The sequence below is a fragment of the Culex quinquefasciatus genome, chromosome 3 (assembly GCF_015732765.1).
Source record: "Culex quinquefasciatus strain JHB chromosome 3, VPISU_Cqui_1.0_pri_paternal, whole genome shotgun sequence".
Classification (NCBI taxonomy): domain Eukaryota; kingdom Metazoa; phylum Arthropoda; class Insecta; order Diptera; family Culicidae; genus Culex; species Culex quinquefasciatus.
The window spans coordinates 144,107,235-144,129,478 of NC_051863.1; the positions used below are offsets into that span (position 1 = coordinate 144,107,235).

The 22,244-nt window shown below is 38.7% G+C and overlaps 3 protein-coding genes across 13 annotated transcripts in view; 1 reads left to right on the forward strand and 2 right to left on the reverse strand.

Moving 5' to 3' along the window:
* Positions 1–3,678: 3,678 nt before the first annotated feature.
* On the reverse strand, positions 3,679–4,886 carry LOC6038859 (pancreatic triacylglycerol lipase). The gene is made up of 2 exons (XM_001848512.2): positions 4,583–4,886; positions 3,679–4,522 (listed from the first exon to the last, which is right to left on the reverse strand). The coding sequence occupies exons 1-2, from the start codon at positions 4,795–4,797 to the stop codon at positions 3,700–3,702; spliced, it is 1,038 nt and encodes a 345-aa protein (XP_001848564.2). The 5' UTR covers positions 4,798–4,886; the 3' UTR covers positions 3,679–3,699.
* Positions 4,887–8,545: 3,659 nt separating this feature from the next.
* Positions 8,546–9,683, reverse strand: LOC6038860 (pancreatic triacylglycerol lipase). The gene is made up of 2 exons (XM_001848513.2): positions 9,448–9,683; positions 8,546–9,386 (listed from the first exon to the last, which is right to left on the reverse strand). The coding sequence occupies exons 1-2, from the start codon at positions 9,657–9,659 to the stop codon at positions 8,570–8,572; spliced, it is 1,029 nt and encodes a 342-aa protein (XP_001848565.2). The 5' UTR covers positions 9,660–9,683; the 3' UTR covers positions 8,546–8,569.
* A 10,404-nt stretch (positions 9,684–20,087) lies between these two features.
* LOC6038871 (Down syndrome cell adhesion molecule-like protein Dscam2) overlaps positions 20,088–22,244 on the forward strand; it is an 82,237-nt gene continuing 80,080 nt past the window's right edge. For all 11 annotated transcript variants that reach the window (XM_038258945.1, XM_038258948.1, XM_038258947.1 and 8 more), the window contains exon 1: positions 20,088–20,409. In XM_038258945.1, the coding sequence (XP_038114873.1) occupies positions 20,130–20,409 (280 nt within the window). In that variant the 5' untranslated portion in view covers positions 20,088–20,129. The remainder of the gene's footprint in view (positions 20,410–22,244) is intronic.

Consider the following 22,244-nt stretch of genomic DNA (forward strand, 5'->3'; position numbering starts at 1 on the left):
CATGTTATTCGAAATGTATGAAAAAATGAGTTTTGAAGAATTTTTTGGAATTTGATAATTTGATACCCATATTATGAAAAACTAAATTATTAATATTTTTTCGAAAAAACGTAGTTTTGTGAAAAACAAAAATTTTGTCACTACATTCGAAATGTTTGAAAAAAATCCGATCATTTGATATCAATACTGTGAAAAACAGAGGTTTGGAGCATTTTTTCTAAAATATGTAGTTTGGTTTGGTTGTGGAAATTTTGAGTATTTTCTTAAAATGCTGTTATTACATTCGAAATGTATGAAAAATTCCGATCATTCGATACCCGTTTCGTGAAAAACAGAATTTTGAGTATTTTTTTCGAAAAAAACGCAATTTTGTGAAAATTTTGAGTATTTTCAAAAAATGTTGTCTTTACAATCGAAATGAATGAAACAATCCCGAACATTTGATGCCCATATTGTAAAACACTGAAATTTTGAGTATTTTTTCGAAAATATGTAGTTTTATGAAAATTTTGAGTATTTTCAATAAAAAAAGGTATTACATTCGAAATGTATTAAAATAAACCATTCATTTGAAATCTATATTGCAATAACAATTATTTTGAATTTTTTTTTAGAGAAAAAAATGGCACTTTCAGGAAAAAAAGTATTTTTGTGAAAGTTTTCATGTAATTATAAGTGCAATGGAAATCTGCCATCATCCCAATTCCAAAACATTATAATTTTTTGATGTTTGCATTATTTTTCATACGATTATAGCCAATGTCTCTCATATAGACAAAATCCCATAAGCTCTGTGTTTTAGTTATGGTTTTGCTTCCCCCATATGCGGTGCTAAACCGAGGCATGACTGTATGTTACAGACATGACCAGAATGATCAAAACATTTTAGGATAGCAAAAAATCAAAAAAGTTCGATTTAAGTTGAGTGGTTATGTAACAGACATGACCAGAATGTCCAAAAAATTGGAGGATAGCAAAAAATCAAAAAAGTTCGTTTAACAATTCAAATTCAATTTAAACGTTTAAAAACAGGAAATTTTTAAAACTTTTGAAATTACTCCGTAGATAAGGCTTAATGAACAAACTTCATTATTAAAATGTCTCCCAAAAATCAGTCATTGATGGCAAATAGATTTTTTGTGAGAACACGAGAAATTCATTTGTTGATAACTCTTCCAGAACTGGTTATTTTCTTCAAAACATTTTTTTTTTTTTCAAACCGAAATTCTCTACACAAAGAAGAGGCAGCGCTTAAAAGTGTGAAGTAGGTGAACGCAACTATACGTTTTTTGTTGTTTCTCTGTGAAAAGTAATTTTGTTTCAAAACGACAGACGGAATGTGGCACTTGTTTTACACAGGTTTCACCCACGAACAAACGGTATGTCACTACTGGTGGTGGTGTTGCTTTTGTTATTTGGCACATCTTGGCTACGGGAATAACTACAAAAGATTCTTGGATCCTTACAAATTCTTACAAAACACACACACATTCACACCGACATCTCCGGGCGTCACTCTTGGCACAGCACTGCTGTTCAGAAGAAACCGTTCTTTGTGGGCTGAGATGTGAAAAATCGTCTCGTTTTTCCTCGAGGATTTGCCGTGCTTCACGGCGTGGAAAGTGTGAAGGAATTTCGGAGGATTCCGCTTTTCCCTTGGAAGTCAACGTCGTCGTCGGCATGTCGTGTGATGTGACATTGTGAAACACACCCGGCAAACAACAAATTGTCGGGGGGTTTATCGTTGGCCGAAACTCATTCAGTCGCAAGAAATAAACGCCTTTTGGGGGTGATTGATATTTGGTGCAGGCGGGATCGGAGGGGGTTTTCGAAATTGGAAACGCTGTAGAAAGTGCAAACCATATCTGAACGCCGATTGGTATTTTTCATGATTTAAATTTGTATAAACTTTAATACACCTCAACACATACTCTCACTAAAATCACACACACAAATTGTACCGCAACCCACATGGCTACCACTCCGAGATGAGCCAGGTGAACTTCAATTTTCCAAATGGATTTTGAATATTTCACCCACACCCGTACCGTGGGAAAACGTGATACTACATAAATCGGCAAAAGCACAATCCCTTCTTGGTAGTACACACAGCATGCGCTTCTCCACCCTCTTTTACTCGATATTTGAACCAGCAGGGACTGGAATCCAGCTTACGCGCCACAAGCCACACATCAGGGTTGATGTGATAGGGTGAGTAGATGGATCAAAATTTAGAAATTTTTAAAACAAAGGAAAACCTTGAGTCTCGCCAAAATTTAAATCGATGTTCATGTAGATTTTCAGAATATTTTTTCCTAAAAATGGTGTGCCAAAAAGCATCACCCTATTTTTCATTTAGACGCAAAGCACACCTCTACCGCGTACTCCTTCAATCTCTAACCCAGATATATGTTCATTCATACCTGTGTGGGGGCTCCCAACCACCAGCTAAATGGCGGTGGTGGTTTTTCTGACGAACCAGGGCGCAACAATGTAAAGGTGAAACAGAGATATCCTTGCAGCACGAAGATCTTCCAGGTGAAATATGCAACGAGCACGGTGACGTAATCGTGACTGTTGCATTGATGTGATAACATTGCATGTTAACCAGCACTGGTGTGAGGCGAGATTGAAATGTATTGAAACATGGAAATGGATATGGAGCAATTCCACCTCAAATCGGGAATTTTTCTGGTACTTTTGTACCCGACCCCCTCCGATTTCAATGAAACTTTGTAGACATGTTATCCTAGGCCTATATAAGCCATTTTTGTGTACATGGAGCCAATTGTACTCAAAAATGTCAAATACGCCCTTATTTAAATATGTTTGTACTTTGTAATTCAAAAATGTCTGTAACTCGAAGCCGTTGCATCGTATCAAAAAGTGGTCAAAGACAAACTTGTAGGAAATTGGACGGGCTTTCTGGAAAAAATACACTGAAAGAAAAATACACGTCATTTTTATGCGATTTTTAATTTTTAAGGTTTAAAAGTTAAATTTGAAGGTGATGTCACGATTTTTTTTCGTTCAAAATTTTTGTGTAAATAGCCTAAAATGTGACAAAAAGATTCACGAGTAATTCAGGATGGTATATCTCTCCTGAACAAATACAAAAATCATTTACTAAAACTGTTTTTTAAAGTGGTCTAAACGTCAAAATTTTCAAAAACCGACAGTGGGAATCGATTTTCCAGACAATTTTACATAAAAGTCTTCATATTGACCATTGTCCAATGTCCAATCCTTGTAAAGATACAGCGGTTTTAAAAATAAAAATGTTGAAAAATTGTTTTTTTAGTGGTTTTTGGCAATTTCTATATAACAGACTTGATTTTTCAGCCTCATAAATATTTTTACTGGAAAGCCCGTCCAATTTCCTACAAGTTTGTCTTTGACCACATTTTGACACGGCTTCGAGTTACAGAAAATTTTTGATTTACAAAATACAAAAATATTTGAATAAGGGCGTACCTCAAATGTACAATTGGCGACATATACACAAAAATGGCTTATAAAGGCCTAGGATAACGTGTCTAAAAAGTTTCATTGAAATCGGAGAGGGTCGGGTACAAAAGTACCAGAATTTTAGCTGATTTGAGCTGGAATTGCTCTATATGAGAAAGTAAAGAGAAAGTAATTGAACATCAGAATTATAAAATTTTAAGTGCCAAATATTTTATTATTTATTTTTTATCATCAAAACAACGGAGTGAACGGTTGAACTGGCGAAGTCCGCATGTAAAAGTCTCCACCCAGGCGTCTGGAGTAGATTCCCATCTTGGAGGTTGGGTTGAACAGACATGCCATGGCCATGTATGCTACAAATCCCGAACATTTCTTTCCATTAAACACGTTCTTGGGGTTCAGTGACATTCGGAAAAGTGTATATGCGTGGCAATGGCTGCAGCTGATCGGTTCCGGAGTTTCTGCGTTCGAGAACACTGGAACCACGCAGTTCGGCTGCGGTACGAGTCCTCCATTAGGGTAAAAGTTCTCGTGGCCATCACCCACGCAGACTCCCCACGTGCAACGGGATGTGATGATCATCTGGACATACTTGGCATCAGATTTATCCAACCTTCTTGAGGTTCCCACGTCAAAGGGCATCCTGAATAGGGGGCTTGCCGGATCCAGACCGTAGATCGCACCAACCTGGCCACCCAACTTCATTCCGGCCTGGCCGCTGATTTGGGCGCCCATACTGTGTCCAACCAACGTCACCTTGGACAGCGAGATACCTTGACCACTCAGGTAGGACACGAATTCAGCAACGTAGTCACCGACTGCGTAGGTATGGTTGGCCGCAAAAGCATAGCCGTAGATTGCCAAATTACCCCAATCCACGAGGCACACATTAGTATCTACGAACTGCAAATAGTCCGCCGCCATCAGCTTCATCCAGTTTCGACTGCTATTGTCCAACCAGCCGTGGATGACAAGCACCAGCGGCTTGGAGGTATCGATTTTGCCTTCCAAGCTGCCATCATCAATCGTCGTTACCTCCAGCGAAGGTGCGTTGCTGGAAAATCAACCGGATCACAAATCCAGACGTATCACAAAGAAATCCCCCTCAACTTACCGATTCCCACAGAAAAACTTGACATCAACCTCAATCGGGTTCGTAGAATCGCCGGTCAAGATAGACTTGGTGTTATTAGTAACGATGCCAAACATGCTGTCCATCAGGTAGGCAGCCGTAAAGTCGTTATCGGCGCTGAACGAATTCAGCAGGCCCGCCAACGATTGGCCCCAGAAAGTGGTGGCCACCAGGAGAAGTACAACTTTGAGAACCATCTCGATCGGACTCACTGCCGAGCTGGAAGTGATATCGAGCAGCTCCAGACTTCCCGTATTATAAAGATTCGAGAAGAAAGTCGTCGCCACGATTCACGAATCTTGTTTGCACAAGTGAGTCGGGGGCGATAACAAGTGAAGCATTCATAAACTTCTGGGAACACGCTTCCGACAGCAGAACTTGAGGTTATGGAATCGAGACGCATGCGTTGGCAGTTTAAAAACAAACTTTGACGTCAAAATTTGCGTAGAACCAGTTTAAAATGATTTACTACCTGCAGGAGATGAGTTTGTCGCTAAATTAGATAGATAAACGGTATGCAAAAAAAAATCTACTGATAAGACACGAGGGTTACACGAGTTATTCAAATCAACCTTGAAGCTTAGAATCGCATATCGCATGATCCACGATAAACAATAATAGCTATTCTTGTAAATGCTGCAGCAGTTTAATTCGTATAACTTAAAGCGTCCAAATTTTCGAATACAATTGAAACCTTTGATAATTCCATCAGAAACGCATTCAGGTGCATCAATGCTGTTTTTGCCATTTTTTTCTACAACAGCTTTGAAAATTTATAACAGATGATGACGCCCAAAAACCGGATGTGGCCCTGGTATTAACGAGCTCGCAGAAGCTCTTATTATTGTTGATTAAAATTAAAAAAAAGGTCAGAGAAGAGAAAATCACCACCAAATTCTTCAATGAGCGCACATATATGGAGAAAATTCAAAGATAATAAACCTTTTCCCCCTATAAGAATGTATCAATGAAATGAATAAACCCACATCCAAAGGGGGGGGGGGGGTCATAGTGTCCACGTGGTTTATGGATGGTCTCAACAAAAAAAAACTAAAAGTGTTTTCCACGGGAATCTAACCAAGGACCTTTGAGAGACTAACTTACTCGACAGCCACAGTTTGATGTCCCAGGAATGGTCAGCCCGAGCAGGGGTAAATAACACGGGAATACCAAATTTTGGAATTACTTGGGCAAATAACAGGGACCAAAATGTGCCCTTGGTTGCCCATTAATAGATGGTAAAATACCATGAAATCATACCAAAGTCTTGTATATGAAAGGGCACAACAATACCAAACCATGTTATTCCAAGGGTAAAATAATACCTCAAAATAAAACTATTTCAATACCAAGTTGAGGTCTTCTGGATCTTTGAACATAGCTTGAATACCAAAACTTGGTATTGCCATGGTTTAATTTTTAGGTATTCCCGCGCCCTTGGAAAATCAGATTTTGGTATTCCTGTGGTCTTCCACAAACATGATATTGGTTTGATTTCATGGTATTTTACCATCTATTACTGGGCAACCAAGAGCACATTTTGGTCGCTGGTATTTGCACAAGTAATACGAAAATTTGGTATTTTCATACCATTTTTAGTGCACCAGTTGCAGTTAGTGAAAAAACGGAAATAATCCATATGCAACAGCCAAATCTACTCACCTGATGATTCCATGTTGTTCTTAGTGATATTCTTCACCACATCGAATACATTTGTCATTGATGAACGGCCTGTGCTTGAAGTTCTTAAAGATTCTAAAAAATAAAATAATCGAAAAATAAGTGTTATTAAAATGAAACTGGATCGAAATTCACCAAAATTCAATAATCTGTCGATTAACTCGTTTAGTTTGGTTATCCCAACTTAGAAAAATTTCAACGTTTAAAAAAAAATCTTAGTGGGTATATTATATTATCTCATCAAAATTTATAAAAAAAAATCATAGTTTCAGAGGAATTTGATGAAACATTTCAATACCAAAATGTGGCATCCTGACTTAGAAATTTTTCCACAATTTCAAGTCATTTCTTTAGAGGGTTTGAAATCAAGTTTGAAAGGAGAATGGGTAAATTTATATGGGAGCTGGTCCAAGGATGTACACGAACGGGAGAAAATTTATTCGAAAGATCTCGCCGAGACATGAAAAAGTTCAAAAGTTACAATTTGTTGAAGTTTGAGTATTTTGGGTTAAAATGTAAAATAAATCGTATTTTTGCTATTTCTAAAATCACATATCACAATCCTTATTTTATTATGGATTTCAATAATCTTGACTTCATTCGACGCGTATCAGCAAAAACTATAAGTTCTGATATGTTTTAGCATGATTGAAACATGACTTCTCTTATCTTATCCGTTTGAACCGTTTGTGCAAGAGGCTTACCATAGAAACAAGTTGAAACTTGAAGATTTTGAAAACGGATCCTACCCAGACTGCTTCAGTTAGTACGGAAGGCTACAGTGCATTGTTGTAACAACTTATTGAGATGTTCTGGGTCATCCAAGAACTCCTTGGAGTTAAGACCGGTGGGTCTACTGCCGTAACAAGCAAGAGGTCAGTGATTTTTTACCACTGGTCATAACCACATAGCTTCATTGAGTATGGTAGACTACTTTATTAATGTTTTGAAATGTCCAGGGTCATCCTAGGACTCCCTGGAGGTTAGATCTTTAGGTCTACCACCATAACGAGCAAGAGGTCAATGTTTTTTGACTACTGATAATATCGGCAAAGCTTCAGTGTGTGTAGTAGACTATTTTGCTAATGTGTTGACATGTCCAGGGTAATCCTAGGACTCCCTGTAGTTAAGATCTGTGGGTCTATTACCGTAACTAGCAAGGTGTCGACCGGTATAGCCCACGGATCATACCCGCATAGCTTCTGTCGAGAACAGAACACTGATGAAGTCTGCAAGTAGTAGACGAAATACGTATCTGTCAAGATATTAAAAATATATAGCGGAATTAAAAGGAACAACTCGTCTCTTTGTATTAATAAAAATGCAGAAGTTCTAGAAATTCTCTGTGTAAAGAAATAATTGATTCTTGATTCTTGATGTCATGAAATTTGTTTACGTTTAAGCGAACTCATTTTTAGCAGTATTTGTCAACAAACGGATCATTTTATCTCACTCATTTGATAATTTTAACACTGGAACGCCCAACGCATGTCCAACTTACACGGACGCCCAAGGCTCCAAAAAAGTTGGAACGCTAACTTCAACTCAATGGTTCTCGGGCATAACTCAACCAATCGGGACAATTCTTGTTTCCAGTGATTTGTAAGAATGTCTAGATGTTCCTAAAATGTTGCAGAACTTGATTTGAACAAATCTGTAATTTCTGCGACCGAAAACACCGTTCCACCTTTTTTAAAAAGACTGCCTCCGCGGAATTTTTGGCGATTTTTTTTACACGCGAAAAAAAAAGTTGGAACGATGTTTTTGCTCGCAGAAATTACAGATTTGTTCAAATCAAGTTCTGCAAAGTTCTAGAATCATCTAGATATCCTAACAAATTACTAGAAAGAAGAATCATCTTGATTGGTTGAGTTATGCCCGAGAACCATTGAGTTGAAGTTAGCGTTCCAACTTTTTTGGAGCCTTGGGCGTTGGAATGTTAAAAGGATCTCAACTTCGACAACAAGAAAATAAACCTCCGTTATTTTTATAGTAATGGATGAGTTTTACTTTTCTTTCAAAGATACTTCACTGGATTATAACTCATATCTTGCATCATTGCACCCCCTTCCCGACCAGAACAAAATCTAGATTTTTATGTTTAAAATTGTTACTAGACACTGAATTTACTGGAATAACTGACTCAGTTTGAAAAATTGCCTTGTCGTTGAGATATTTAATTATAAAGTTCAAACTGAGTGGTCCTCTAGAGTAACCATGGACGTTAGAGGGTTAAAACCAAATAAAAACAACTTTTGACTGCCATAATTAATATTTTAATCAACATAATCAAACTGTATACGGTGGAATAGCCGAAGTCATCAGGTAAAAATCTCCTCCAATACGCCTGGAATAGAGTCCCATTTTCGAGGTCGGATTGAACAAACACGCCATGGACAGAAAGGCCGAGTATCCGAAGCATTTCTTTCCGTTGAAAACGTTCTTCGGGTTCAGTGCCTTCCGGTACAGTGTACAAGCGTGAGCATGACTGCAACTAATCAGCTCCGGAGTTTCTGCATTGGAAAACATTGGAACCACGCAGTTCGGTTGCGGAACCATTCCTCCCGTTGGGTAAAAGTTCTCGTGGCCATCACCCACGCAGACTCCAAGCGTACAGCGCGATGTGATGATCATTTGGACGTACTGGGCATCGGATTTGTCCAACCTTTTGGACGTTCCCACGTCAAAAGGCATCTTGAAGAGGGGGCTTGCCGGATCCAAACCATAGATTGCACCAACCTGTCCACCCAACTTCATTCCGGCCTGACCACTGATTTGGGCACCCAAGCTATGACCAACCAGGGTCACTTTGGACAGCGGGATACCTTGACCGCTTAGGTAGGACACAAATTCGGCCACGTAGTCACCTACTGCGTAGGTGCGATTCACAGACAACGCATAGCCGTGGATTGCCAAATTACTCCAATCCACAACGCACAAATTGGTGTCCACAAACTGGAAATAGTCCGCCGTCATCTGCTTGATCCAGTTACGCTTGCTATTGTCCAACCAGCCGTGGATGATGAGTACCAGTGGCTTGGACGTGTCGATTTTGCTGCCCAAGCCGCCATCATCGATCGTGGTTGGCACCAGCGTGGGTGCGTTCCTGGAAGATCAAACGGTTTTGATACGTCGAACTTATCACGATGAAATCTATCTCAACTTACCGATTCCCGCACAAAATCGTAACATCTACTTCAATCGGATTCGTAAATCCTCCGTTCATGATGTACTTTGTATCGTTGGTGATCAGCCCGAACATGCTGTCCATCAAAAACGCCGCCGTATAGTCGGAATCAGCACTGAACGAGTTCAGTAGTCCGGCCAACGATTGGCCACTCAAAGTGGCCAATATGAGAAGAACAAAATTCGATGTCATCCTGATCAAGCTCAAGGATGAACTGCCAGTAATAACCTAGATCTTTAAGGTTACTACATTTTAAAGAATCGGAAGATACCTGTCGATGAGGTTGCGAATAATATTTGAACAAGTGAGTGATATGAAACCATTCATATTCACCTTTTTGAGAATACTTCCGACACGTGTTTGAGGTTAATAAACCGTAACGAGCGCGCTAGTGTGACCAGAAAGAAAAGACCACCATCACCAGTCATACCATTCTTCAAGTTTTTTTTTTTTTTTTGTTAAATTTGAGATCAGTGCCAAATATGAATCAACTCGGCTAAGATTGTAAACTCCGTGTAGAAAGTTTGTTAAAAACTCATTTACGACGCATTTACTTTAACTTTGCTGGACCAAACTCTTATTACTTTGCCGTCTTCGAAAAAGTTTTAAATTTCTGCTGATATTCATTCCAATATTCCTGCTTCGTCATATTGGCCGCCATCTTGGATTACACATTCCCTGAGTACTTTGGAGTATTCTGGAGGTTCGAGTTCAGCGACCACAAGTAAGATCAATTTGAGTAGACGCCATCTTAAATATCTATGTTCTCTTTGAGAACCGGGAAAGTCAGCAGGTAAATTCGGATTCAGGAGGGTCGATTTATTATAGATACATCAAAAACTGACTTGTTAGACGATTTGCTTCTTGCATCGCTATTTTCGGGTTTTGTGCCTTGACTATAGGCGTTCCACACAACTTCCATTTAATCTTGTCACCCTACTGAGCACGGTACTCGTAGGGCACACACAAGTTTTGGTTCCTGATATAATGTATTTTACAACCTTGAATAAAATACAGTTCATTGTCAGTAAGATTATGTTTGTTTTCGTACGCACAAATTAAGATAAGTTTAACTCCTAATGACGGTGAATAAGTATTGCTTTATTCAGAACATAGGAAAGCAACAAACCGTTGTTGTGTTTTTAAAACAAAAATATTTTATTCAGTTGTATTTTGTTCAGCTTCAGCCTATGCCCGTTTGAAATAATATAATTTTTATTTTTTATATTTACATCAAAACCAATTTTCAACAGTTCAACAGCAATTATTTGGGGAAGTCAGATTAAACGTTCCAAGTTAGTTCGATCAAAAACTGACAAACTTGAAAATGGTAAATTTACGTGCTTCAGACAAAAAAGAAATCACAGAGAAATTATTCAGTTAGCTCTGTCATGTTCAAGTGGTGCAATTTTCCCCACACTTGTTCAGCTTTGACAAACTTTTCCAGCTAATAAACAGCGCAAATAATGTAACCAACCACATGTTGCAAATTTACGACATTTCTTCCCCAACGACCAATTCATAAACTTCGCCGCCCCACAAATAAATGGTGAGCAAAAGTTTTGCCTCTTGCAACGAACCAATTCTGGCCCATTCACCGCAGTTTCGTTATATTAATTTGTTCACTAAAAGTAGATGAAAATTCTCACCACACTTTTTTTGCGGCAGACTTTCTTTTGCAGACTTCACCACACCCCGCCCAAGTAATGGACCAACTTCTTCGATGCACTTTTTTCCCCCTTCCACGAGTTGGATGCCAAGTTTTTCCCTCCTGCCACTGGCACACCGCAGTAACCCTATAAAAAAGACCAACTTCAACTCTTTATTAGGAAAAGGTTGTAAATGTTTTCCCTCCTTAGCAGCGAAATGGTTTTATAGGTGTTGACTAATAAATTCGCTGTTTAAATAAAAATAGATTTTTTCTTTTTTTTTAATGAATCGTGCATTTTTTTAAATGCAATATTTAATAAAAAAAAATCATAAATTATAAATACATTTTGAGCAACAACCCTGGAATGCTCTTCACCGTACAATCTTAGAGCAGGAAATGACGTTGGTGTCAAGGAACAGGAAGGAAGCTGCTGATGACTTTGACTTGACTCTGACGGTACTCTTCTTGAGTTTTTGTGAACGTAATTTCATTGAACTATACAATTTTAATAAAGAATTCGCTAACTAAGCTCAAATATACAAACGTAAATAATGATCCAAGCTAAAAAAAAGTTGAACAAGTTTAAAATCATTAAATATATCCAACCCTCACCGTTTTCATGCATAATCAATTGCACAAGAGGGGCAAGCAAGTAAACTGCGATATAAAAATAACTTTTTAATTAATATTTTTCAAACCCATCCGGAATCACCCACCCACACCCAGCTTGGCAGTGCTGCGGTCGTTATAGCTTCTATTGAAGCGAATATATTAATTCCTGATTTTTTTTTTGCTCCATTCACCGGAAGCTTGCAGGTTGCATCCTCCCACATTTCGAGAGGGGGTGGCAGGAGCCAGGGAATTCCATTCATTTTACGAGGCCATTTACGACCGGAGAATAACCCATTCCGTTCCGTTTCGCCCCGGTTTTATGGCCAATGATGCGTAGTATACCTACGCCGTGGGATGATGCTCATGTGCAATACGCAAATATTTATTATGGAAGCTATAATTTGTGCTATAAAAAAGTTGGACGATGCAGCTGCGTATCGCACCAGGTGAAAACAAATTGAAAACGCTAATCAAATTAGACGACACAGCGGGGTGGCGTGGAATTTTACCGGATTTGAGATTTGTTGGAAAAGTTTAATGCCTCATTAAGGCAATAAAAATTTGCAAAACAAGTTGCATAAATTTTTTTTGCAGTTCCTTAAAATAATCATTAAAAGGGATTTTAAGTAAAACGTTCATGCACAGCTTAAAAAGTGGTAATCCAGCTGCATGTAAAAGGCGTGGGTGTAAATAAATATTGCATTACTTTATGCAATTTTATATGATTTTATACCCTGAAAAATGAAGCCCATCAGTATGGGAAACCTACTTGACCGAAATGTCAAGCTCATATATGCGTTTATCCTTACAGCTTTTCATCGTTTTGATGGCAGAGTGGTCTAAGGCGCCAGTCATTTCTGATGGTGCTGGGTTTGAATCCCGTCGGTCTTTTTATTGTGATTGCAAAATTATACATGCAGTGTGCAATATTAAGCGTTTATTTTGACGAAGGTGATGTGCATGCTTTTGCATGCGATTTTACCATCGGATTTTTTGCTGTGTGTTTTTAGTCAATTCACCGTTCAAATAAAAACAATATTGAAAAATATTAATTTTCAATACAGGTGCTGAAAATGTTAACATTATAGCATCCATTTGAATGCTTAAAGTAGAACTTCTCAGTCGTTGCATTTAAAAGCATAACCTTTCGATACTGTTATATCTGGTGAAGAGACAGTATGACGAGTAGGGTAGAGTAGTCATCAATGAGACACGGGGAACAATGACAATGTTCGTGGGGGAGATCGGTTGAAGAATCGACGCGCGAGAATCCGCGAGAAAGTGATAGAAGATTCTGGAATTCATTGAAAAAGTGTCGCGTGGTGGCCTTGGGAGTTTGGCCCTCAGTCGCGTGGTGTTCGTGGGGGAGATCGGTTGAAGAATCGACGCGCGAGAATCCGCGAGAAAGTGATAGAAGATTCTGGAATTCATTGAAAGAGTGTCGCATGGTGGCCTTGGGAGTTTGGCCCTCAGTCGTGTGGTGTTCGTGGGGGAGATCGGTTGAAGAATCGACGCGCGAGAATCCGCGAGAAAGTGATAGAAGATTCTTGAATTTATTGATAGAAGGCTTCGCGTCGTCGTGTATATATTTTCTTTCTGTTGTTGAGCCGGTTGTTCGCGGTCCGGACTGGGTAAATTCGTGGGGAAGTTTGTTGCAAAGAAGTCATGCGCGAAGAATTTCATTAAATCGATTGAAACAGTTCGGTGTATCAGCACTATTTGAGGTTTACATGATAACGAATAATACGTTGCTAAAAATTTAATTTTGTTTTGAAAGCCCATCCCTTAGCATCGTGGCTCGGATGGCACGACGACGGATCTATTTTAAATTGTACGTTACCGAATAATGCGTTAATCCAAATTTCATTTCGTTTTGAAAGCCCATCCCAAAGCATCGTTGCTCGGATGGCACGCCGGCGGTAAAAAGTAAAAAAATACGCGAATGATAAGTCCTTCTCATAGCGTCGTAGCTCAGAAGGCAACGATTATGGTTCACAGTTCACATTCTGGTCATATCATCTACCAAGATGAATCCTGACCTTCCCTTTCCTTCCCTACTAACACAATTCCCCACTTCCCGTGATGCTTGAAGAAGATGCTGTGGATTCAACGGTCTCATGCGGTGTCAACAGGTATAGAGCGACAAACTCTGTGTCTGATGAGTCTGCAACTTCAACTATCGGACTAACATTCCTACCTTTGTTGAACTGCATCTCCTTGGGGGGGCGCCGGTATTGACTTAAAGCAGAGATCTTCAGGGGTTATACAGTGAGGATGATTAGCTCCCACTACTCATCTGTTGGTTCATTGTGTAACTTCAGCTGATCCGTCAATAACGGAGTAGCAGCTCATTGGCAGTCAACCATGCTCAAAGTAAATTATGACTAAAAATTACATTTTCGCTCATAGGCTGCCATCAACACAAAAACTGATATTTCTCCAAATTTCTTTCGTCATTTCACAGGGCATGAGTTGGGCTAAATAGCCTTTTATTAGGTTTGACCAAAATTTAGAATATACCCAGAATCCAGGGCTGTCTCATTGTTCCCCACTCTTTTCGACCCATGGGTAACAATGAGAAACTTTGATTTTTCTTCATTAAACTTTTCAAAATCTATGGAAATCTTTCAAAACATGAATTGGAAGTGAGCTTTGGCATATTTATTGAGTTTGAACTTCATTTAACCAAAAATATAAAGTTATTTGGTAAAATATATGGATTTTACAAAATTTAAATACTTTTTAGTATAACTTTTGTTAATTGCAGTTTCGTGTTGACAAAATTGCTTGAAAATGTTCAAAGCAATTCACCTGCAATGGAACAATATAAAAAAATGATGTTTTACTAGAAAAGTATTGACTTTAGTAGAGTGTCTCATTGTTTCCCAGCTATCTCATTGTTCCTACCAAGTGCGTCTACAATGAGACAGTTGAATAACTCTGGCTGTAGACGTCAGATCGATCTCATATTTTGGTCAATGTTAGACCAAACTAAAAGAAAGCAAATGCAACAATAGCTCTTTTAAACATGCTAATGAAAAAAATACAAAAATCGTTGAAGTTTAAAAACCAAAAGTGTCTCATTGATGACTACCCTACCCTATGACAGAAAAAGTAAGTAATTTCACAATGGAGTTGCAAAAAGTGCTTTTTGCAATTCCGTCGTGAAACTATTTACTTTTCCGGTCATTCTCCAACGACAGATTGGAAAATTCATACCATTGAAAACCAGTGCTGAAAAGTTCTACTTTGCAGCACTGAAATGGGTGCTGAAATGTGAAACTTTACTTTGCGTTTTTCAGAATTGCAAAAAATGTTGAAAGCAACTCGTTGCAAAACTTGATTTATTCAGCACTTGTCGTATTTTTCCAACCTGGTAAACCTCGTTGGATAAATGTACGACTCGTGCTGAAAAAATGGTCTTTTTGCTACTACTATTACTACTATTTCAGTATCGTCATCAGGGTGATCCTACCCCCGGACCCAATTTCACCCCTGCTGACGGTGCTGTTAGTTTTGCCCGTTTCGTCATTTGAGAATAACTGCAATAAACGTAGTTTAACAACGGAATTGTTAATAGTAATTTCCAGTATAGTTATTTTTGGCGATGAAAAGTAGGCCGTTTCATCATTCGTCAGAAATGTGCTTAAGGTCGTAGAAGGTGTCTTTCATTCATGGGGTAATGACTGTCAATGATGGTTCTGAATTCAGAGTCCAGAAATAGTGAACTGAAATGAAAAAATAATCACTATATGTAAAATGCTTTTACAAACAACACAAAGAAAACAAATTTTTGATTGGTACATTCTGAATCAAGATTAGATTTTTTTTCTTCTAAAACAAACATGGCCGCCAAATGGCCGATCGGGAATGATTCCTTTCAGAGCCTTAAGTATGACCCCTAAACTACGCTAAAATGTTTTAGAATTTTTAAATTAAATATGACGGCCAAAACGGCGATGATGAAATATTGAAAAAATATTTTTATTTTATATGCAATCTTCTACTTAAATTTGACTAAAATGGGGTCACAGAACTCGAATTTGATGTAAAAAAAACAAGAAGATGAAAATATACAAAAAATATACCGATCCTGTCCAACCTTTGTGGCTCAATTTTACAATTTTTATCGTCAAAATCTGGGTGCAGAATAGTGGTTTGCAAAGCAGCCTCAATTTAGAACTGTCAAAGCGGAACCAATTTACTGTTCGCAAAATGATATCAAGAATTGGGAATCAATCTATAATTTATTTTGATTTTATAATTAATTTATATTTGAGGTATTCAAAGTCAACAAATCTTAAGAAGAGAGTTAAAATCGAGATTGGCATAATTCTTCGCTAACATTTCAATAATAATTTTGAAATGTAAGCGACGAATTGTCAATAACTATGAATGGCACCTGCCAAATAATATTGAATAATCTTACTCCGATATTATCGCTGCACATCAAAGATACATAATCTCGGGATTTCCATTCGGTTGCTCTTCTGATTCACAAAATTTCACCCACTTCTGACGCAATTTTTCGTCAGGTGGGAAACAAAAAAGACCTCTTTTGGCCACCCATCGTTTAGTCTACGAACAAAAGAGCGCGAAGCACTTAATTTTTCAGCAAAAACTTAACATCAACAGATCCAAAATGTTTCAAAACAAGTCACTTCAGCAGCAAAGAATATGTCACGCTTGAGCTTGAACATAGCCTTTTACTTTGTTTATGTTTACAGCTGTGGTGCAGTTGTAGTAGTGAGGAGCAGTAGGGAGCATTCGAAAATCCCGTTACGCATTCTGTCTTTTCAGCATCCAGGTCAAAATTACAATTGTTCATTTTTTCATGGTTTATTTGATGGAATCGGTTCACAGATGACCAGTGAACATAACTTTGACAAAAGTTTGAAAAAATATTTATACAAGTTGTTTTTATCTACATTTTACGTCAAAAATCAATCCGGCCCGCGGGCCGGACCAATTTTTCACTTAAAACTTACAAAACGACTTGCAAAAATATTTTTTCAAACTTTGTCAAAGTTATGTTCACTGGTTATCTGTGAACCGATTTCATCAAATCTATATATATAAAAAAAATTCGACGGTTTTGTTCGAACGCGAATCAGTTCAATACGGAGCGTCGGATAGAGGTGCTTTTTGTTGCGTTGGGTTCGTATAAGCCCAAGGAAGGTTTATACGCTAACTAATTGACACTTTGGCCACTCTGGAACCGATTTCGGAGCATCGGCAAATTGTATGCAGAAAGTTACGTAAAATCAAATTTTGATCACAGGAGGCTGAATAAGCAAAAAGCTCAAAGTTTGTCGGATAAGGCTTGTAAACCATAAATAAAATGAACAATTGTATTTTGACGATCAAAACTGTGAAAATTGAGCCAAAAAGGTTGGGCGGGCCTGTCCTATACAAACCTTTGGATAATCAAACATCGGATGGTCAAAATTTTGGATAATCGAGCTTTGGATAATCGAGTCTGGATTGTTTCACAAAACATTTTTTTTTATATCATGAGCTGGGTGATGAATAGAGAGAATGCGTAACGTGATTTTCGAATGATCCCACTTTGTTTACATCTCAAAGTAGGAGGCTGTTCAAGCCCAAGCATGACTTTTTTCTTACTGGTAAATGAGCTGTTTAATAATTAGTGGTATGTGTTTTATTTTGTATAGTTTTCTACGTATTTTTGCTGGAAAATTATCGCGTTTCGATCGGTTAGAAGAGGTTTTTATGTTTTATGGGTGACGAAGAACTGCGGCGAGAGTGTCATTCTGCGATGTCGCATATAAATTCCCTGGCTGATTTTGGAATCCTGCAGCTCTTCCTGATCCAGCGAAAAAAACATCGCTAATTCTAGCGAAGCTGATCCAACAAACAGAAAAGATTTTTTCTAAACGCAGTAGGTTTTCAAACGGAATCAAACAATTAAGACAGCTGCAGGTTGGGTTCAACCGCCTCGACTCCATAAACAACTTCCATTCATAATTTAAAAAAAAGGTCGATTTCGCCTTCAACTTGCATAAGGTTTCTTGACTTCAACTTCAGGTTTTCAAAAGCCACACATTTTTCATTCTTGCGAAAAAAAAAACAATTTTTAATGATCGATAACAATACTTTCTACTTTTGGCGAACAGTAAATTGGTTCCACTTTGACAGTTCAAAATTGAGGCCGTTTTGCGAACCACTATTCAGCACCCAGATCATGAGTTGCCTTTTGAATGGCCCAAGAACTTTTTCAAATGTTGTTTAGATATTAAAATTTCTAAATTATTTTCATAGAAAAGAGCACAGAATGTCACCAAAAAAAATAACATTGAAATTCGAACCAATTGTGTCGGAGCCATCGCGATTTGAAAAATGAGGGCTTATTAAAAATTAAAAAACTATTTTTTAACAAAATTTTAACTTTAAAATGCTGTATTTCAGCAACAGGTTCAGCAAGTCCTTTCCTACATAAAGAATTTGTAAAATATAAAAAACTGAACATTTTCGAAAACTTACCTAAAAATGCCTATAATTTAAAAACGGTGAAAGTTTAAAAACATGCAAAATAATTTTGGATTGAAAATTTGAAAATTTTATCTAAACAACATTTTTTCGGTTCCAGATGTTGCATCATCCCAAACAATAGCGCAAATAAAAGTGATAGAAAATCGGGAATTTTTGTTTTCCGTGTACCTATTTTTGTTCCTAAAAAATTCCAATCATAACCCACAACTTTGCTTAAGACTCCAAATCGATCAGAGTATTCCCCTCTCAAGATACCGATTATCGAAAATTCATATGCCCATTTTGTATGACCAGTCCGCAAAATTGTAAGGAGCCTTGTACGGAAAAAAACTATTGATGCAAAAAGACTGCTGTTGGCATAGAAATAAAAAAAAATATAAAGGAAGTAGATGTGCGAAAAGTTAGAAATTTACTCAGGTATAAGTTTCAAAACTCACTACTTTTAAAATAATCCTACCAAACTCAGCTAAAATCACTAACAACATGATCAACTTAATAAACTAACAAAAGTCAAAATATGTTCCTCATCGATACAATCCGAAACTATTTAGACTTCTTCAAATATCCTACAGAAACAAATGCAACAATGTGAACCATATAAATCCTCCCTCCACCTCCGAAAAAATAGCTCAAAGCCTGCATTATTTGGTTCAGCGGCTTTATCATCGCCTGCAGTGCATAAATCACTCTTAAGGGAGCCCTCGCTCTCTCTTTCATGCTATAGGCAAAAGGGTTGGTTAAGCTTCTGGTGGCAGGAACTCGTAAAAATACCCCATCTTAAAAGCAACACTTTACTCACACAATTTGGTCGCGTAATCGCACTTCCACTAGCAACACCACATTGTGGGAGATGGTGGTGACGGGGGGAGTGGAGTAAAACTTTTCGACTTTGCACAACTGCTGCGAATACCTTTAAAGCTGGTACGTGTTAAAATTGGGACGAAAACATTTTTTAATAGTTTGCGTGATTCGTATTTTAAAATTTTCAGCTTAAATGATTTTTTTGTGGAAATGTCCCATTTTTCAAGGAACCAACTGCTATTATCATCCTGACCAAATAGAACAAACCCCGCAGTTTTGCACCAGTGTGTGTGTGTTCGCCAGCTGAACTTCAACTGAAAATTGCACTTAACAATACATAAAACTATAAAACAGCACTTTTGGTGCACATTGCTGCTGCTATCCTTGCAATTTCCCGCTGCAGAGGAAAAGAAGCAACACCTTTTCGCAGCTCGGAGAAGTGCCCGGCCATGGACCGTATAAGAAATAATTTCGATAACACTCCGGGAACTCCGAGTTGTAGAGGAGCAAGAAGCGAAGAAAAGTCGGAGGAGGTCAGCTGGAAAATTGTGATGCAGAGAAGAGGGAAGAGAGGGGGGGTGGGGGCTTTCCCGTACCCTACCTGCAAAAGAGTAGTTACGGTAATTCACCAAATAATGGTGCCCCCTACGGGAAGGTGGAAACGTGGGGGGAAGGTTGATGGGAAAATGGTCTCAATTATGATGTAGATACAAAATGATGAGCGAGAGGGGAGTTCGTTGGAATCGTGTGAGCATGTTGCCCACAAATCGTTTCTAGATTGCAAGGAAATTAGTGGGCGTGAACCACTTAGTGATGAGTACAACTATTAGGACGTTGGCTTTTGCTCTACATTGTACTGGTATCAAGGCTTTTATACAACGACAAGTTTTGCCATTGTTCCTCTGTACAATTACAATCCCACATTCGTTTAAAAAGATGTCCCCATTTTCAGGAATGAATAAATAGAATTTCTTGAATGAATATTGATTTTAAAAACACCCAAAATGAAAAATTTCTCTTTTCCCTTTTTCGTTCCAGGCCCCGCGACCGCCTTCGACTCCCACCTGCGGGGGCCCTCGTTCGTGATGGAACCTCCGCCGCGGCTCGAGTTCTCCAACTCGTCCGGCGGCTGGCTGGACTGCTCCGCCTCGGGGAGTCCCCAGCCGACGATAGACTGGCTGTCGGTGGACGGCACCTCGGTCGGGGACGTGGGCGGCGTCCGGCGGGTACTCCGGAACGGCACGCTGGTGCTGCTGCCCTTTCCTGCTGCCGCCTACCGGCAGGACATTCACAGTACAATCTACCGATGCGTGGCGTCGAACACCGTCGGGCGGGTCATCTCGCGGGATGTGCAGGTTCGAGCAGGTAAGAAGGGGGAGAGGGAAGCCATTACGGGGCCATCCAATCGCTCATTTTTGCCCGACCCCAAAACGACCAACCGACACGACAAACCGAACAAAACAGCAGAAAAACATCCCCCAACCTCGCTACAGAAGTTGGGAAATTGTTCCGCTTGAACACGATCTCAATCACATTATAAACGAAAATCTGAAAGTACGTGATTGGAATTAATTCTCGACATTCCGCTGAACCTCCTTCCTCGGGCCAGCCTGGTACGCTTTTCATCATCCTGGCGAGAACTAACTGAACACATAGGATCTTAGTCTAACTCAATTACGAGGCTCACCCCTCGGGACATCACGTCGACGACGATGACGACGCAAGACTGCTCCGACGGCATCCGGTCGAGTGACTGGAGTAGAGAACTTTTCCCAGCGCTCTCACTACTTGATGGGGTAGGGTGGAGTTGGCAGTTATAAACTAGTTTTTTTCACTTGAAAATAATTACAGACAGTTTTAAGAAAGTTCATTCCTCGACATCTAGTTTGGAGAGCAGTTTAAATTCTAGAATAGCTTTTTCAATTATTGCATGGAATAATTGTGTAAAATTTATTTCATTTCAAATATCTTCTAAATGAGAAATCTTGTTTATTGCAGGTTCGAAAAGTACATTAAATTTCCCAAAAACTTTTAAGTTAGACCTCCTAGACCTACCTTCATTTGTACATATCGACTCAGAATCACCAGCTGAGCAAATGTCTGTGTGTTTGGCTGTATGTAGACATGTGTACCGAATCAATGTCACTGGAATATCTCGTCACTGGCTGAGCCGATTTTGACCGTATTGGCTTCATTCGATTCGTCTGGGGGTCCCATAAGTCCCTATTCAAATTTATATGATTTAGTAAAGCACATCAAAAGTTATTCTTAAAAAACTGCTGCATATAAACTTCACAATTTGCAAAAAGGGTGGTTTTTGCATGCAAAACCTGCCATATTATATACTTTTAGAAGGTTCTGAAATGACCTTTCTTGTGGATTAAGAATTTTCCAGATCTGACGTACCTATCTAAAATTACGATCATTTGAAAAAAATGGTCTGAATTGACATAACCTCTAATGGTCGGGTCTGATCGCCATGAAAAAGCCGTGTAGAGGGATGCCATTTTCCTCAAAGGCGGTGTCTGTATAATCTTGACAAAAAATCTGTAGGTAGTTTGTTTTTTTACTCATCACTTATTTTTATTTGGTCCTCTTAGGTGCTGCGATCACGTTAAGGGAGACCCATAAAACATGTGGACACTATAGGGGGGTTGGAATCACTCTATAAATCCACCTAAAGGTGGATTAAGTAACGTTTTTGACAGATGTGTAACACAAAATGTCAGAGGTTTCAAAACCTTTTTGCCTTCCTCACCTCAATGAGGAAAGGCTATAAAATCACTCGAAAAATTAACTTCATTATTCGACCTCCTAGACCAACCTTCACGTATACCTATCGACTCAGAACGAGCCCAAAAGATTGAAGATCTGACAACCCTATCAAAAGTTATAAGTACTTTAGTGTTTTCAATACACTTTTTTTTTTAGGCCTGATCTCAGATATTTTGATAAAAATAAGTTTTATTTATACGCTGTGTAGTATATTCACATTATGAATGTGAGGAAAGCACCAACCACCTAAAGGTGGACTAAGTAACGTTTTTTTATTTAGGGTTAAAACCAAGGTTCCGATTACCCAAAAAAACTCATTCACTCGCGAGCACAAAGCGACGCAAACCCTGGCCGTTTCCTACCGTTTTCTCACTTCCACACCAATCGCTACTGAATACTCTCTCTTTAGCTCTCCCTCTCTCTCT

Coding starts and splice junctions, on each gene's coding strand:
- LOC6038859 (XM_001848512.2), bottom strand. CDS start 4,797: ATGGTTCTCAAAGTTGTACTTCTCCTGGTGGCCACCACTTTCTGGGGC. Junction 4,523..4,582: donor AAGTTTTTCTGTGGGAATCG/GTAAGTTGAGGG, acceptor TTGATTTTCCAG/CAACGCACCTTCGCTGGAGG.
- LOC6038860 (XM_001848513.2), bottom strand. CDS start 9,659: ATGACATCGAATTTTGTTCTTCTCATATTGGCCACTTTGAGTGGCCAA. Junction 9,387..9,447: donor ACGATTTTGTGCGGGAATCG/GTAAGTTGAGAT, acceptor TTGATCTTCCAG/GAACGCACCCACGCTGGTGC.